At 41.6% G+C, this 18,805-nt stretch overlaps 1 protein-coding gene across 2 annotated transcripts in view; it reads right to left on the bottom strand.

The window, feature by feature from the left end:
- Positions 1–18,805, bottom strand: part of zmat4a (zinc finger, matrin-type 4a) — a 157,037-nt gene that overhangs the window by 18,092 nt on the left and 120,140 nt on the right. For both annotated transcript variants that reach the window (XM_005748241.2, XM_005748242.2), the window contains one exon: positions 11,661–11,757. In XM_005748241.2, coding sequence (XP_005748298.1) covers positions 11,661–11,757 — 97 coding nt within the window. The remainder of the gene's footprint in view (positions 1–11,660; positions 11,758–18,805) is intronic.

The following is an 18,805-nucleotide window of genomic DNA, read 5'->3' as shown; positions in this document are numbered from 1 at the left end:
TGTTATAGATGGGACAGACATGACTGAGGGATAGGAAAGGGAGAGAGAAAGATGAAGGAAAAGAAAAACAGAAGGGAAGAGGGACAGTGAGAAAAGGCGCTTAAAAAGAGAAAGAAGAGAAAAAAAAATCTCCTGGATCACCTGTTGAGAGAGAAAGAAGAGAAAACAAGCAAAAAAAACAAAACAGAGCAACAAACTAAACACAACACCATCGCGTTAATCTAACTAAGTGTAAACAGCAGTAAATACTAAATGTTGAATGTTGTTGTGCAGCACGCAGGACAGACAGCGCACAATGTGCTTGGAAATAGCAGCCAATAAAGGTGTAGTTTATGTCTATGAACAGTGAACACCCGTGTGTACACCTGTGTGGATCAGCGCGCTTGTATTCAAATGGTTTCCACATGTAATGGTCTGCAAGAGGATGTAGTGAGCCATAGCCCCGTCCCCCAGGGCATGAAGCAGGCATGGAGGAGATCCAGGCTCCAGACATCCAGAGGCCTCAGAGTGCGAGAGCCCAAGGAGGACCACCACCGCCACCCTTCTGGGAAAAGCTGAGGAGAGCCCCAGATGAGGGGTCACCCAGTAGCCATGGAGCAGAAGCCAGCAGGGGCTGCACTGGCGTGCCTGCCGGCTCTGCCGGCAGCCAGCTGTGCCAGAGTGAACCGGGCCGCAGGCCCAGAGGCCCGAGGGCCTCCTTTGCCCCGGAAGAGGCCTGACCGAGCAACAGGCGCCAGGCCCCGCCAAGTAGCCACCGGGAGTGAGCTGGTACATACGTGAGCGCCCAGCCCCGGACACCAAGAACCACCAACGCACCGACACCTGAGGGCATCAGTTACCGGCAGGGAGTGTGGTGACATAAGCCTCCATACTTTGGAGGGCCTGGGAGTTCCCAGAGAGGTGGAGTTTAAGACCCGACCTGACATATAGACACAGACAAACATGCACACACAGACACAAACATGCATTCCCACCCTCATGCACACATATACAAATACTCAGCACTCACCCAACGTAAGGATAGACATAAATGGACATGTACACACAATCACACTCCCAAAACATACTCTATATCCCGGGTCCAGGTACCCTCGCCCCTAGAGGGGGATACGGCACCTAGACCCAGGAGATGTTACTCTTTCCCCGGGGGTGGAGGCAAGCAGACCGCCCCAGGCTCCACAGGAGCAGGGAGGCTCCGCATCCCAGATCCCAATCAAACGGCCAACACCTCCTTCCAGCCCCCCCGCCCTGATGGCCAGCAGAGAACAGAGGTGTGTAAAGATCCCAAACCTCCCTCCTCTCGCTCATGTGTAGTGTTGCTGCGTGTTGTTCTAAGGTGATTTAAAACACAGGAGAGCATGGTGCTGCTGCCAGAGAGCAGCAGGTGTTAGCACGGCCCCTCCCGAGAACCCTCAATGTCTACATGGATTTAAAATTGAGAGGTGGGCACCGGCACCAGAGGTGTGGTTGAATACACAGACCGTCCACTGGACGCGGTTAACGTGCCCACCCTCAAGGCCCTATATGTATGTGTTATGAGAGTGTGAGTAATGTGGATGTCTAAGTTGTGGAAAAAAATTGAGGCACAGGTGGCCAGAAGGGGACAAGGGGGGGGTGCCTCCCCTGCACCCTGGTGACAAACCTGCACCCCAAGGCCCTACTTGTGTGGGTGGGTGTGTTGGGGGCCTACGGCATCAGGACCGCCCAGCCCCACAGGACCCGGGGCAGCCCACCCGACCCCACCGCAGAGGAAACTGTACCCACCCTAACATTCAATCATCTCCCAGACAGCACAAGGCAGTAGACACCCAGGTTAAGTTTATTCTCCACCTTTCCTATGACTCTCCCCCACCTGCAGAGTGGACTCCTGCAAGGATGGAACAAACTCCCTGCTAGTTGAAGAGCCCCCCAGTTAGGCTGATGCACCAGAGGCCTCCTGCGCCAGGGCTGAGCCCCCGTGCACCCACCCGCCCACAACCTCTGCAACACACCAAGGAGGACCGAAGCCCCCAAGGCCCAGCCAGAGCCCTAGCACAGAGGCGAAGCACCCCCAAATCCCAAGCCCCCACGCCTGCCCGGATCCACTCAGGGGCAGCCAGGCTACCAGGCCAGTAACCTACGTCCGCCAGCACAGACCCTCCCCCAGCCCTGCTGCACGCAGCCACAAGGAGAACACCCTCTAAGAGCGACCAGAGCCACTAACCAGGTTATGACCACAACCCCTGGGTTAAGCCCTCCAGGGATAACGTCTCTAGGGATTCTCCAGACACCCTAAGCCTGTCCCTACCTCCACATCAACCACAATGGTGAAGGCGGGACCAAACCACGATCCCCCACCCCCGCTAGGTGATGGAGTCGATCAAAGGAGCCCAGAGGGATTGATCTAATGTGGTGGCAGAGGCTGTCTCGAGACTAATGTGATCTATTAGATGGTTTCTATATTGGTTTGAATTAAGATTATTTTTATTTTTCCAGTTCATGAGGACCGTTTTCTTGTCGATGCATAGGGCAGTAAAAACCATGTGGACTGTATTAGTTTCTGTAGTGACATCATCCAATTTGCCCAACGAGCACACTAAAGGGGAGGTTGGAATTTCAGACACTTTGATAAGTCTTCACATATCCCGCGCCAAAACTTCTGCACTAGTGGACAGAACCAAAGAGCGTGGATGTAATTGTCTGGTGTATTGCCTTGACAGTGTGAGCAGTTGTTGGAAGATGTAAAGCCCATCTGGAACATCCGATGATCTGTATAGTGCACTCTATGTAGTATTTTGTGCTGTATTAATTGCAGACTGGGATTTCTAATCAATTTAAAGGTTTTTAAGCATATCTGAGACCAGAAGTTTTGGTCTAAGCTGACTGATAAATCTGCTTCCCACTTTGCAATAGGAAGGGATATTGATTCATCTATTTTAGAAAGTGTTCTGTATATTTTAGACAATAATTTGGGGGATTTAAGAGTAAGAAAATGTACCGCGCTTGGTGGTGTTTGCAATTCAACTTGACTGAGGTTAAATTTCTTTTTTACTATGGATTTAATTTGTTGATATTCTAAAAATATTTTCTTGTTGATCCCATATTGTATAACTAGCCTGTCAAATGGAATAAAGTCTGTTCCTTCCTGAAATGCTAATTTAGATGGAGGCAGAATTTCAAATGGGTACACTATCTCGGGTGACTGATGTTTCCCAAGTTTGTCTCAAAGGCCATTTTGTTTTTGTGTCTAAATAAGCAGAAGTTTATTTCCCTGCAGAGATAGCTTTACCAGCCTGCGTACACTGTACAGAAAACAAATGTTACCAGCTGGAACGTTCTTTCGTTTGAACACACCGGGTAAATATGCTATCTGAATTGCAATAAGGAAAAGTGTCAAGGCTTATTAGTGAGAGCTCTTTTATGCTTTGAAGATGTGATCATTTGTATGCACACGTTTTACTTCTTTGAAACTGACTGAATAGAAGGGAAGGGGGGAAGTATCATGCAGGTGCTGATGGTGATTGGTGACAGGCTGGATTGAGCCTCAAGGGGCTGATTGCTCCCCAGGCTAGCCTATTGCATCGACTGAGAGCACACTAAAGAGAGACTGTGGATAGACCTGTCAGTGCCAACCAGAAGAATTCTTTGTCGTCAGACTGCTGCGGTTTATAATCAATGGGTGGCAAGTCATTCAAAAATAACATGCAGTTTTCATACTTTTATAATTATTAGGCCATGGAGTTTATGTGAAACTCCATGATAAGCACTGACTGGCACAAACATTAAAAAACAGACAATAATATAACAACAGAACAACAGTATAACACAACACCAGGCTGTTTATTATAGTTTGACTGAAGAGTTAAAAAAAATGTGGCTTAACCTTCCAACGCCAAGTGCAACTTATTTGATACATGAATTTTTGAGACCTCACAGTATTTTAACTTTTTTGTAGTCTTTGGTTTCCTTTGTTTTAGTCTGTTTTTGTTAATATTACTAAATTGTTAATTTCCTTGGTCATGTATTATGTCTCATTATAGCCTCCCTGGGCTCCCTGTGTTCTGTCAACTTTGTATGTTCTTGGCCTGGTCTCTGTGTTAGTCACTTCCTGTTTTATTTTGTATGTCATTTTCAATTTTGCTTCCACTGTTAGATTTTGTTTAGCTATGTTCCCAGGTGTGTCCACTCTGCCTTTCTGGGTATATATTGTTCACTTCTCCCTCTGTTTTTAGTCGTGTCCTCCCTCATAGTGTGCAAATGTTCAGCCTTCTGTTTCAGCCTTCAGTCACCTTGTTCCTGTTCAGCAAATTATTGTTTGTGCTTTTTGTTTCCTTTTACCTTTTATCAGTATTAAATCTTTGATGTTCATGTACATCAGTGTGTTGCATCCAGCATCTGGGTCCACAATTTGTTACCACACAGCCATCCACATGCTCTACATTTCAATGTGATTTTTTTTTACACTATAACCTTCTTATTTGCTTTTGTTTGTTTTAGTTAAACCGGAAGCAATAAATTTCAAATGTAGCAAAAGTGACACAAAGTAAAATCCATATATGCAAACAGATTTTCTTTTTGATTTTTTTTTTTTTTATTTAACTGAAGGTTTAATAAACATTTTTATGGCAATTATTAAATAGTTAAAAAAATAGCAGGTAACTAGTGTTGCCCTTCAGCCTCCTAGTACTTGTACTCCTGGTTTAAATTTGAAAATCCTAGTTGACTTCCTTGTTGTTAGTTAGTGCAGTCACAAGATTTTCAGAAAAATGACCTCTAAACTTGACCTATGTTAGGGTTACCTTCTACCTTGAAGCAGAGGTCACTGAGATTCTAACTTTTAATAAATAGCAGTGCTATGTGCTACAGAAAATTTTTCTGTTTTTGGACACATGCACAAAAGGTTTCAAACATTTTTCATAGTTCATGTGTGAGTCATATTTTTCAATATCCGAAAAAACCCCCAATTAATTTAATACATTTCAGCAGGCCAGGCTACGTACTGAAGTTAGAGGATAGCAACAAAAAAGTATCAATCCAACCGGACTAGTACCAATGTGATACCAACACTAGTGTGGGTACCGATACGATCACTGTTTTGAGCGATTCGCCCTTCTCTAATAGATAAACTTATGATATCAATTTGAAAATCCCAGGCGACATCTTTCTTGAGTTATAATGTTCACAAGATTTTCAGAAAACTTTGCAGCTCTGAGATTTGGACTCATTGGAAATTTTTGGTAGATGCAACTATGTTATTTGACACAAAGTTGGGTGTCCACACCCAACTTTGAACCTGTAAGGCTGCACCTGTGTTTGAAGTTAAAGTTGTATTTAATGTTTTAGCATAACAAAGTTTAAAAGGTGACAAAGTAAATATGTGAGCAGTTTTTAATTATGTTTATATTTAATTATGTTTATAATTTAATCATAATGTCACACTTGTTCGCATGTTGTTGTTGTGTAACAGTACACCATCCTTTAGAGGCTGCCTCAGTAACAATTATAATAATAAATAACAATAATAATACAGCCTCCTTGTAGAGGTCTTAACTACATACCGCATGTTGTAGCCTGCATTACACATTATGCAAAACACCTGCGTGCCAAATGACAACTTAAATGTGTTTGGTTGCTTTGCTAGCGTACAAACACTCAACAACTCCCCCATCGCCTTCAAATGTTTATGTTTTACAGATGTCTCATGATATTTATGTAGCTCAAAGCACAATGGTTTCCAAGTCCTAGCTCACAGAGCTGTCACTCTTCTCACTTCTGCTCGTACTATCAAAAGACTTGTAGGTCACACTGGATAAAGCAGATATGATTAAGTCTCAGTTTGAAGCAATGGATTTACAGTTACCAGATACAGCATTAGGTTATTGTGTGGAAATCAGTCAGAGAGGCTGATTATCCTTTATTATCCATTACTTACTCTTATTGTAACCTGTGGGCTTCAATCTGTTGCTCCCTGTAAAGTTGTCCTTGGACAGCTCCTCACTGCCAGCTGCCAACACAGCACTGGTTGTGTTGACTAAAAGAATTACCTGCATTGTCATTGGGTCTCTGAAATAGTGTTAATTTGACCTTACGGAGAAGTTTTATTCTCTTTATTTATTAGTAGCCTCAGAGTTAAAATATTTCCATTCAGTATCATCCAAAAAGAACTTGCCATTAAAAAAGTATCTGATTCATGTTTCTTTTGCATAGAGATGATATAAATCTTATTGCATGCTCCCTTTCCATACAGAGAAACGACAGAAGGTTGGCTGTGGCACAGGAGGTAGAGAAGGTCATCTGCAAATCAGAAGGTTGGTGGTTTGATCCCTGGCTGCCCCAGGCTGCTTGCCAAACTATCTTTATGCAGGTTACTGAACCGTGAGAATGTTAGACAGAAAACACTTAAAAGAAGAACAAAATGTGTGTGAGTGAGGGATAAAATACTTTGAGTGGGAAATTAGAGTATAAAAGCACTACATAAGAACTGATTAACAACGAAACCAATTTAATTGATAAAAGCATTCCTATGCTAGTTTTTATGTGTGTCACCACTCTATAGTTTTCTATCTCTCCATTATCAAAAAATTAGCATAAATGGCTAAAAGAAATCCCAACCTCAATCTTTCAAGAAAGCACAAATGAAAAAGGAGAGCCCCATTTTAATGACCTGTTTAAATTTCAAAGGTATCAGCAAAAGGACCTTCACATCTAATGTGTTTCTGCAGCCTATTAGCATTCTTAAAGTCTATTTGTGTGCAAACACATGTGTGCTTATACATTCAGGCTAAATACACACTCATACACACATAATGGCCACTGATGGATAGATGTCCTAGGACGATGTAATGGTACAATAATTATGGTGTCAGCCTGAGCTGACCAACTGATGACAGTGCAGTCCCATCTATGTTGCAGAAATGCAGCAATTAACAAGCAATTTGTCTTGTAGAATGAAGATATTTCAAGTGAAATAATAAGCAGGAAGAGAAGCTGTACAAATGATTCCATCTGCATTCTGCTGACCTAACTGAAGCTTAAAAACAACTCAAAACACATAAAGATAAACATTATTTGTCACAGTGTTAAAAACTGATATTACACTCCAGAAAACAAAACAAAAAAACAAGTGATTTAAAATCCCTTATGAAACAGATGTCTGCGGTGAAGAATATGATTCAATTTTCTGTCACTATATTCTTGCTAAAAGACCGAACGCTCCACTACTTCCACAGGCAGACCTTTTGTTGGTGAGTCATGGATCATTTTATCCATCTTTGTTTGAGAAACAGACCTCAGGATAGGGCTGGGCCATATCATACCGTTCACGGTAATACCGGTATAATGTTGGGCAACGATAAGAAAATGAAATATCGCAATAGAATATGGGTAAAATGCACATGCGCAGTGCCTTTGTTTTCATATGCACATGGCGGAAAAAGCATGGCAGCGACGGAGAATGAGAAGGGCGAAAGTGGACCGTTGAATGAAACAGATGAATCAGAATTGGTTTGTAAAAATGCTGCAACTTCAGTGGTGTGGAACTGGTTTAGCTTTCGTCCGTCAGATACACAACAAAGCACTATTTTTGGTAGAGCATGCTAGCAGGGCGTCGTTATTACAGTGTTTTTTGGAAAATACGGCACACTTAAAATCAATCCTTTGATTTTAAGAAAACCGGCAGTGCCCCTTATACTCCCGTGTGCCTTGTGTATGAATCTGGTTGTGTTTACTGACCTCGAAACGATTTTATGTCGTACACGGCGCTGGAAAATCTGTCAAATGTTTTAGTACGACTTTGCTAAGCTACGAACCCGCACCGCTTGATGGATTGTCGGAGCATTACAGCTATCGTAGGCAGGAGCCTGGCCGAGTGATACGTACTGTGCTTCAACATAATATTACCGTATTGTGTGTGTATAACCTCTTTTCAAGTGTTGTGGATATTCTACATGGTTATGCTGAGGATATGTCGGCCAATTTCCACTGGAAATGCCTTTTGGTTAAACTGTCAGCAAGGAATTTGCATTTGCACCGTTAAATTTTTATATAACTTTAATGCACATAAAAAACAGCTGCTTGTTTAAGTGAAAATCATTGATGTTTTGTTTTTTTGCACTAATACAGTTGTGGAGTTGTAAAGTATTTTGTCTCGTGTCAATTATATCGTCAATTATATCGTTATTGCAAATTTTCAAATGTATATCGTGATAAGTATTTTTGGTCATATCGCCCTGCTCTACCTCAGGAACTCATTCCACTGGCTTTATTTCTTCTCAGTCATCACCAGTGAAGACTTAAAGGACCCTGATGCTTTATATATATTTTGTTGTTTTCTCAGCAGGTCTTTGCAATCAGGGAAGGAAAACAAAAAGAAAAAAAGGACACAGTTCTTTTGTTGCGTTTTTGAACAAACCACCATAAAATAAGCTGCAAGTAAAGTTCTGCTTCATAATTCAACAATGTGGACTATAACATTTACCTCCCCATGCTGATGTCTTCAGTGCGGTGGCTAAAGATTAATCCCACTAAAGAGCCTTGAGGTCAAAGCACTGCAAAGGTCAGTGCTCGAAAATATCAACACATATCTCCACATTGATTTTTTAAATGGTTGCTATGCACTACTTGCTTATTGGCCACAGAAAGTGGCTTCACCACCTGATTTTCCAAGCTATTTTCCAGTTTGGAAACAGAGGAGGCAAAACAGCGGCAGAAAGAAAACTGAAAGACAAGGGGGGAAAAAAGAAACTAAAACAGGCCATAAAGCCAAGTTCACCTAATAAAAGCCCACATTAGATTAGAGATTCCTGCTTTAGGTGCCGGCAGCAAATCAGATAGTTTAAACACCAGGATTGTTGTACTCTTTTAGCGCTCTCAATAGAGGAGTATAGATCACACTTCTCATTAGTGCACCTATCATGGTGTAATTAGTCCCCTTTCCTGAGTCAAAATTGAATTTCCTCTTTGCTTTCCTGACCTTAGTTCATTGAAGCAATAAAGGCCCATATAGCCCCGAAGCCTGTGGGCTTTGTTTCCCGTTTTGCACCACAGCGTGACTCTCCTTGTATCGACCCGCACACAGATCCCAGCCTCACCTGACTCGGTGAACCATGCAAAGAGTACCCACTAATGGAGTGGCATCAATAACAGCAGATACAGACTTACAGACACTAAAAGTGTTTGAGCTGCTCTCGCTCATTCACGCTACACAGAAAAGTAGAACACACTGGTTTCTCAGAAAGCAAAATCCAGTTTGGGCTGGTCTCACAGATCTTCTTTGTATAAGGCATAAACAACAAACCTAGTTGTTTGTGCATAAATGTAATCAAACCAGCATCAAATGGTAAAAATAAAGTTAATAGATGACTTCTGTGTAATGTAATTATGGCCTAATTAAGTTTTACAGCTCCACCAGATTACAGATTTAACAGATTACTCACACATACAAGGACCTCATTATGTTACCACTGATCGATACAGTGGTTAGCTCTAACGCCTCGCAGCAAGCAGGTCCTGGGTTCTACTCCTGACTGGGGCCTTTCTGTGTGGAGTTCGCTTATTTCCCTGTGCCTGAGTGGATTCTCTGAGGTACTCCAACTTCTTCCCACAGTGCAAAGACATGCATGCTAGGTTACCTGTTGTTTTTAAATAAGTCCTAGATGTGCATGTGAGCGTGACTCTGTCTCTGAGTTAGCCCTGACAAGCTGTCAAGGATGGACTGTGCCTCGGCTCCAGCCTTCCCACTCCCCATCCCACCCGTATAAGCCTGAACTGGACAATCAATTAACAAAATGGATGAATATAAGTCCCATTAGCCATAGTGAAATGAATGGTTTCCACTTTCATTAGCTTTTGTATTACGGTGTTATTCATGTGAAACAGCTCCAATATTATCCTTAGCCTCACTCTGTAGTTTTGGAGAGCAGAGAAGCCTTTGATTCACTCCATGTGAAACAGCATTAGGCAAATGACCTAAATAGACCTGAGGCAAAGTTGTGGACTATGTGGATAAAATCAGGCTGGTTGGATGGCAACGATGGGGTGGGGTGGTTAGACGAGTGGTCTGATGTGCCAGTCCTCTGCCCTGCTCAGAGTGTGAGGTGGGATGAAAGGTTTGTGTGCCACAGAAACCCAGCGGCTCTGACAAGGTGGAGTTTTCATCCATTACTAAAGCAAAGAGGCTGTTAAACGGCACGTCACGTCTCCTGATGCTAGCATCCCCGTGGAGGTGTTCTGGCAGAGCTGACCAACAGGGGGAATTAATTCTAGGACATGCACCATGTAAGCCCCATTAATTCACAGCGGCTGCCAAAGGTCCATGTGGAATCCCACACAGTGTGCAGTCCTAAAACTGCTTTAAGTCACGTAATCTGAGCAAAGGAGAATCCCCCAGAATAATAAACAAATACACAGAAAGTTGTTAATTTAAGGTCGGAAGGGAAAACAAAGTTTACGCCTTACAAGTCACAAGTACATCGTTACCCCTGAATTCAGTGTCATGACACAAGCACGTGTTATTGTTACAGAGCTTTAAGTCTGAGCTTTCAGTCAACATAAATCTAAGCTTCCTATGACTTAACACTATGTTACCCCTTTTCCTAAAGACGGGAGAGGGATGCTTCCCATTAGACTGTAGCAAATATTTCTCTGTTTATTTTTCTAATAATTCAGTTACTCTACAGTCTTTCCGGATGTTTCCAGGACAAAGTTCCCTTTAACTACACGTTTCTGCTGCTGTGTCTTTCTTTAATGTGTTTTAGAAATTTAAAACAGGTAAAGATGTAAAAGTGTGACATCTCCAGTATCCCCAGTGAGATGGAACTCTACAGGGAGCAGCCAAATAAAAAACCAACCCTGCTTCCTGTAAATTAGCCAAGTATAGAGATTGAAGCTGTTTTATTTGGCAGACAGTAAACACGTTAATTTCATCCCTACAGTTAATATGGAGCCAGCCTGAAGGTTTTTTTTCAGAAATGTATTTTTTTTTCTGCATAGGAGGTTGTCGTTTGTTTAAACTGGTAATGATGGTAGTTTGAAGCAGGAAACAGGCGATGTCATGAATCTCATGATGCCATATATCTTAGCAGGAATATATTTTGTGGTAATGTAAACAGGATATGTGTGGATATAGATTATAAAAAGCTGTGGTAAGGTTCAGCCATGAGGACTTATTGTCTAGAGCTATATTTCTCTTGTAACTGGCTGCAGTTTTTTGCAGATTTGGGAAAAAGAGAGATGTACGTTCCCACAACTAACTACAAAAACCAAGTTCAGCCCACAATTTTAAATTGACACTCTGCCCAGTCAGCCAGACTGATTAACTGGTAGACTGTAGCACACAAGTGTTTAAGATCCACACTTTAAGCTGAACATCAATAAGTTAGCAACAACCTAAAAGACAAACAAGACTAAATTAGAGAGTTAATTCCCATAATAGACTGTCCTTTAATTTGTTGACTGAAATTAATTCAGAGAAAAATCTCACTGCTTGCCTCCAGCAAAAGTTCAGCAATGGTGCTCACTGCAACATTCTTATTATCAGTGTAGCATGTCTGGTTCTTTGTTGAGAAGTAGAACGAAAAATGCAAGTGAAAGCAAAGAAAACAACATGTTGGCTTTTGCCAGAGCAGCATAAGTAGTTTGATGTGTAAAGGAGCCGTAAATGAACATTAGTGGGATCCACTCACTTGTTTTGGTGCTTTGAGCCCTGCAGATGTGCATGGTACTGTGCCACTGAGTTGAGTGTGACGCTGCAGACTTCACAGGAGTAGCTTCGCTTCAGACCTGGAATCAAACAGAATAGCGCACATTACAGGAACGAATCTGGGAACTGAACAAATGCTTTACTCCAGTGAATTTTTCAAAACTTGATTCAGTAATACAATTTTTGCTCTGCTGCACGTGGCCAATATGAATCAATCCATCACAGTGAGAAGGCATGTCTGCCTTCACGCAGACGGATCTCAGTCCTGCAGCAGATGAGCATTCATGTGACTCTGCACGTTTGCCTTAACAAACTGGTGTTTGCTAAAGAAGACTCCCATAACTGCACTGAAGGAGAAGACTCTTTGTGCAGCAGTCATAGCTCAAAGATCTTTATAGTAAATCCATAGCACCTGAGACCTTGAGATGTCTGAATCATTTGGAATCTACAACATTTAATGAGTTGCCTATTTTTTTTTCTAAATAGCGACAGCAATGCCCTTGAGGTGATAATGGCTGTATTGAATCAGCGCCCTGTTGCTGCAAATTATAAGCATCCTGTGTAATCGCCTTCATGTTGCACTAATCTTATTGTGGTGTGAAAAATGGCCGGCTTGATTTCCTCGCTCTCGCAATTGAGTTAGCTCCTCTATAAATATGCCTCAGAGCAAAAGGCCAAGAGAAAATAAATGCCACCCTGCACTCATTGAATCACATTTCCATATCCTCCTCAATCAAATTTCCTCACTGAATGATTGTTTGTTAAATTGCTGCGGTGAGGAAAGCGCTGCCGAAACTTTGAATGTCTTCTTGTTTTTCTGCTTTCAGGGTTGCGGAAGGTGAAAATCTGCAGTGGGCTTGGTCTCGGGTGTTGATGTCAGCTGTTTCCCTTCTACCATTTTGATGGAGGGCAATATTCCCCACAGAGAGCGGCAAATCCCTCCCTTTCACTTCCCCGCTGATAAGCTGTACAATAACCACTCTGTCAGCTGGTCGCCACCATGACTGAGATTTCAATTTTGCACCATCGTCCCCAGACGCAGTCATGAATCGACATTACATTTCTGCAGCAGGCGGAGAAGCTCTGCCTTGCAGTGCCCCTTTGACAGCCTGCCTCTCAAACTATTTTTGAAAGGGTGAAAGATTATACTGTGACTTCGGTATCCATCATTGGCAGCCACCTGCGGCTCTTCCCACATGGCGCTATGGTGCATGAGCGATGAAGCATCAGAAGCTTTAGGCTTCTGCAATTCCTCCCCTTCATCAACTTTGCTTCCTACTTTCTGAGGCACTGGAGACTCGTTTGTTTTGGTTAACCTGTCCCTTTGCTGAGAAAAACGAGGGTGTGGGGAGCAGCCGATGAGTGGTTGCAGCAGAAGAAAAATGTGCTCTGCAGTCTCATTTGTTTGAGTTAACTTAGGAATTTGGTAACTGTTAAATAAAATAACAGGTTGTGGAGCTGATGCATGCAGAGAAAAAAAACATAGACTGATGTCTTCGATCTTTATTCGATCTCACCGTATAAGAAGTATACCTCTAAAAAAGAAGTTGCCAGGAGGTAAACTACTAAACCCAAAAAGGTTAAAAAAAGATGTTTTAGTGGGTGTAATGAGATTCATATCAGCTGCCTATTTAGTTTTAACTTCAGGTCAAATATCCAAAAACATATTTAAGCTAAGAGGAGCTCAGCTCAGTTTTTAGTGTAAAAACAACTCATGAAACGCATGCTGGTCTGTGAAAGCTATGAAGCTGAGAGATTTTTCTGGTATCAAGTAATTGTATGTCAAAAAAATACCCACAGATACAAGCAAAGCCTTAGTAAAACTTTTTAAAAAGCAATTTATACAGAGCACACAACACTACAGATGTAGCACGATGCTAGCATCAGTGTCTAAGGTTACGTCTCAAAGGAGAACACACAACATTTGCAGATATGCATGGGCCATTGACTTGTTTAGCTTGTCCAGTTACTTTCAAGCCTCTATGTATAAAAATGTGTATAACTCACAAACAGTTGATGCAATATTTTTGTCAATTCCACTGAAATAAAGCTTGGATTTTGTACTTTAATTACATTTTTATTTATTTTAAATCCTCTGTCATAGCGTACAGAGAGAAAACTACAAAAATAAAAGTGAGAAGACTATTTGTCCACAAACGTATAGACTAACCGTACGTGCTTGCACCACTCAAACATATTCTGAACCTGGGCAAGATCAATTTGTTTTGCAGTGAATCTTTTGCTTTCTCTTAGCTTATTGAGACCTATTGCCTGAAGCTTTGGAAGAGATACTGTTGGCAGTATGACTGATCAGCAGTGCAACATTCTTTGTCGATTGTTTATAAGCAAAGAAAAAGGTGGTACTGGTCCAGGATTCATGCTAAATTAACCAGCAAGCATCTGCCCCACTCAGATCTGGTAACTTTAGCTCATTCTCTCCCTCACTGTAGCATTGAGCCCAGGCTGAAAGAGCATACACTTAATCACTGTTTCTATGAAATCAATTGGGTGCTAAGTTGCAACTGTGAGATTTAGTATAATGAAAAGCTTTGCAAAACTGACAGAATAAAATCATTACTCAAAAATGTTTTCATCCCACCGAAGCACTGACTGAAAGTTTCTTAAATTGGACGGTTCAAAAATGTGGGGTAAGAAGAGGCGTAATATCTTGAGGAGAACTCGTCCAATCTAGAGTTTTAAATTAGGGTTCAGCATTACACTTTGTTGAAAAGGACCTAGATCAGCTTGGTGTAATTTCCCCGTCTCTGAGCCTGTTGTTAACAGTATAATGGATCTATTTTAGGGTGGGGAATACAAGAGTGGAGAATACAACATACAGCTGAAAGCAACAGCTTGAGAACAGTGACTGCAAGCCTCTGTTGAAAAAGAGCTAAAAAGTGAGAGAATGAGGAGACCACATGCTAAATTATAGCTTCCAGAGAAGCATCCCTGATTAACAGCTGTGATAGTCTGACCCAACACAATTTGTCTGCTGGGTGTTGACAGGCTAGCTAGCCTGTGGTCTAAATTTAGTGGTTTCTGGTTGAGATTTGACAACATCAAAATACACTGAGAGGGACCATTAAGATGGCAAAGACAGAGACGGCCCTTACTTGACCTATGAGAACAAAACTGACAACAGGTTGCAGAAACACATTTATGAATGTTTTTTTGGTTTCATGGCCAGGTTGAAACAATTCTCATCTTGATCATTCATTACTTTTTTAAACGCAATTTTCTTTCTTATTTTCAAGCTTACTGTTATTACGAGTTGTATGCAATACTGAACACTAAGGAAGAGGAAAGGACTGTTTGTCTAGGTGAGGGGTCAGCAACCTTTAAGACCGCCACCCTGATATCGCCTTTGGGCTTTTGGAGCCTTGACCTGACTTTTAAAAAATAATTGGAAAAAAAGCACTATGCTGCTAAAAAATGAAAAATAGATATTTGCAAAATTCTGCCTAAATATGTATTTTACCTGGTTAATGTGTGTGGCGGGGCGTGGTCTGCAGCGCCACTGTAGGGGAGGTGGACGCACCCGAGCGGCGCCCGCAATCACGCCTTGCCGCCTTAACGTCTGTGTGCTATCTATGCTGTTGTGTTGTTGTTGGTATGTGTTGGGTTGTGAGCTGAAAAGCTACAGCCGGCTGTGTGCGTACAGCAACCGTGTGAAAAGTGGTCAATAAAGAGATGCTGAAAAGCATGTTTATGGAAACATCGTCGGGTCTGCTGTGGTACGTTTACAATGGGACTTCTGCTCCTGAACTTTCATCTTTACGCAGGACTGTAAGCTGTCATCTGTGAGGCGTGAGGTGTTTGTTTTTAACATAGTTCACGGTGGAGAACAGCTGCTGATATAATGTGGATCCGAAGATCCATAATTGGCCTACCTGGGGTTGAAAGTCTCGATAAATGCACGGCGTTTCGGTGGTATACCGGCTTTCGCGAGTGTGACGCTTATTTTGAGCGATGAAAAAAATAATAGAATATAATTTTAGAGAAGATGAATTAAAGTCAGTACAAGCAAGACAGAATATGTATGTGAAGGAGAAGGAGACAGGTGGAAAGGTGGATATGCAAACAATAGAGATAGTGAAGGTAGATACATTTAAACATCAACAGTCCAAAGCAGACAGAGAGAGAGAGAAAGAAAGAGAGGTTAGTGAGGTGAAGAAGAGAGTGCAAGCAGGGTGGAGTGGGTGAAGACAATTATCATAGAAGGATAGCTGCAAGACTGAATGGGAAGGTTTACAAGATACTAGTGAAAGTTGGGTGTATGGTTTGTAGACTGTAGCACTACTAAAAAAGATAAAAGGTTAAGACGGAGGATGTGACGTTTGGCATGCACACTGAAGCAGCCAGAAATCGAACCACCAACCTCCGATTATTAGATGACCTGTTCTAGTTTTGCATGATTCACAGTCCAAATTAATCCTCATTTAGCTCATGCTGGTTCTGGTACAGCCCCTCACTTCTTTATTTGTCTGAAACAAGCTGCTTTTGTTCCCTTAACAGCAAATGCCTTCTTATTAAGCACTTTGAATCACATTGTTGTTGAATTGTGCTATACAAATAAACTTGCCTTGCCTTGCCTATTGGCTGCCCCTCAAAACAAAAGATTTTAAGAGTAAATGGGTGGAGCTGTTACAGTCACAGCTGCATACCTAAGATGACCTTGGAGAGGTTAAGCCCTTCTTCTGCCATCATACACACCCAAGAGTAGAAAAATGGCAAAGAACTGAGTTCTATTGGCTCAGAGCAAACACTTCTGTATACACTGAACAGCAGTAATAGAACAAACAATAAAACCAATCATATTAGGTCCTCTTTAATTAAATAATTGTGTGCTGTACTGCTTTACTAAGCACTACCTCTTTAGAATGTAAATGTTATATTATCGCCTACATTTAATATTAACTGTGTTTTAAAGTCACTCTTAGATTTGTCTACAAACTGAGTCTCCAACTGTGCTTAGAAAGAACAATACATCACTGCCCAGAGTACACAGTGGAGTACTTTAGGATTAATCACGTTCTCTTAGTACAGAATTACTCATGCTAAGCTCCATAAACGTTTCTCGTACCTGCTCATCAGTGTGCCATAGAAGTATTAAAATGAGGATGATGGTTCCAACCACGTACCTGTCAAACCTTAGTGTGATTTCGTAGCTTTGACACACAGTCTGACTGTGTGACAGTTAGGTAATAACATGCTTTGGGAGAGTGGCCACTTCACTAGCTGCCATTTTATTCTGAAAAAAGGATGTAGTTGACTGAAAAGCTAGGAGAGGGATTGAGATGAGGTGGGGTGGGGGGATTCAAATGTTTCCATGCAGACTTAAGAGCAGCTTATTTTCACAGCCAATAAGGTTTGGAAGAGATGACATCACTCGGTGTTAAAGACGTAGCATCTGAAAGCTGGTGTGCAACAAAAAAAAGATAAAAACAGGTAAATTCGAATATTTCTGCAGTCTACTTTCCACTTCTCTTTCAACTGCTCTTAACACAAACGCAGTCTGCTTCTCTCCACGTGAACAGCTTTCTCCCCCACACTTCAGAGAAGCAGCCACAATATGAAAAGCACTTAGTGAATATGGGCTGCTCCGCCTGAAATCATCTTTAGGGCCGGTTTAAACAAGATACTCAACAGAGGCAGAGCAGACGCGAGGACTGTTCTTCAGAGACATGGTAAGTGATAGGAGTGCAAACACCAGCTGTGGCACAGCATGGACTTAAAGTGAGTTCTGCTGTCTTCCTGCTACTATTATTCATCTTCTCACGCTGTCAGCTACACTCAAAAAAGGAAAAAAACATTGTGATTGATGCTACATAAAAGGGTGAGCAAACAGTTTATTTATATAAAAATGACGTTTAAAGTTCCCCATTTTTATTTAAAGAGTTCTCATTTTTTCATGTAAAAAGAAATGTTGTTGAAGCATTTCATTTCAAAAGCACTGAGATCCTTTGTAGTGGCACTTGCAGCTGAGTCGTGGTGCATCGTTTATACTGTAAATGAGAGCTTTGAGTCCTTTGTGGTGACAGGAGAGACTTTAGGAAGGACAACCATCGGTCAAACACTCTACTAAAGGGCTTTATGGTAAAGTGGGTAGATGGAAGCTACTTTTTACTAAAAGGTACATGACAGCCTTTTAGAAATAGGTAAATGTTCTGATGGACTCTTAAACCTTGAGAAGCAAAGGCAGCTGGTCAGGTAAAACAAAGATTAGAGTATTTGGTCAGCTATGTGTGTGTTGAATATCAGGCAGTGATAATAACTCCAAATAATATATCCTTGGAAATGATGTTGAAACAAACACTTTATCTTGTGTCCTTATCAAATAGCACGACTGACTTACATACAGGGATTCTCCTGGACTAAAAGGGACATAGGATGGGCGACCAAACATGTAAATATATTCAGCCCAGGAAATTGGCTCTGGATAAAAAGACCGAAGTTTATTAGTGTAAACGCTGATTAAGTGTTGAGTACATTCATTATATTTCTTCCTCAACTTCCTTCAACACTGTTCAACGTATTAGATTCTTTTGGACATGTGAGCTTGTATTTTTCTCATTTCTAACTTTAGTTTTTAAAATATTCAACTGTACAGGGAGTACCTTTGCCACAGTGTAACAGTACGTCAGTATTTACTTCAGTCCAACTGAAAGCTATTGGCAGTTACTTTCAGTTGGTGAATTTAAATCTATGGGAATGATAGAGCGTTTTGATTGGCACATTAACTTGCGGCCAAATTTTCATGGGTGGATTTGTCTTCAGCAGACAGGCGGTTCAAATCTGGGTAGTTGGAGTCAGTTGATGACATTAGGAATCATATTTTGTGACTGGATCATTAGAACTGAAACTATGTGCCTGCCTGTGGATTCTAGTGGATTCTCCCACATTTCAAGTCGTCTAACCTCATTTAATGTCTCTGTTTTTAGTCTGTATAGTTTTTCTCCCCACTAACATAAAGTCTAAAATAAGACGCACAAAACAGTTAAAGATTTAAAACTATTTTACCTCCTAATTTGATGCCAGTTCCCCTCTTTCTCTGTATGTCACTCACTCGCTGATAAGGACACACACACACACACACACACACACACACACACACACACACACACACAC

The sequence above is a fragment of the Pundamilia nyererei genome, unplaced genomic scaffold (assembly GCF_000239375.1).
Source record: "Pundamilia nyererei isolate P.nyererei 1_Seehausen unplaced genomic scaffold, PunNye1.0 scaffold00217, whole genome shotgun sequence".
NCBI lineage: Eukaryota > Metazoa > Chordata > Actinopteri > Cichliformes > Cichlidae > Pundamilia > Pundamilia nyererei.
Note: the sequence above shows the minus strand (reverse complement) of the source record. Positions and strands in the feature narration are given on the sequence as shown.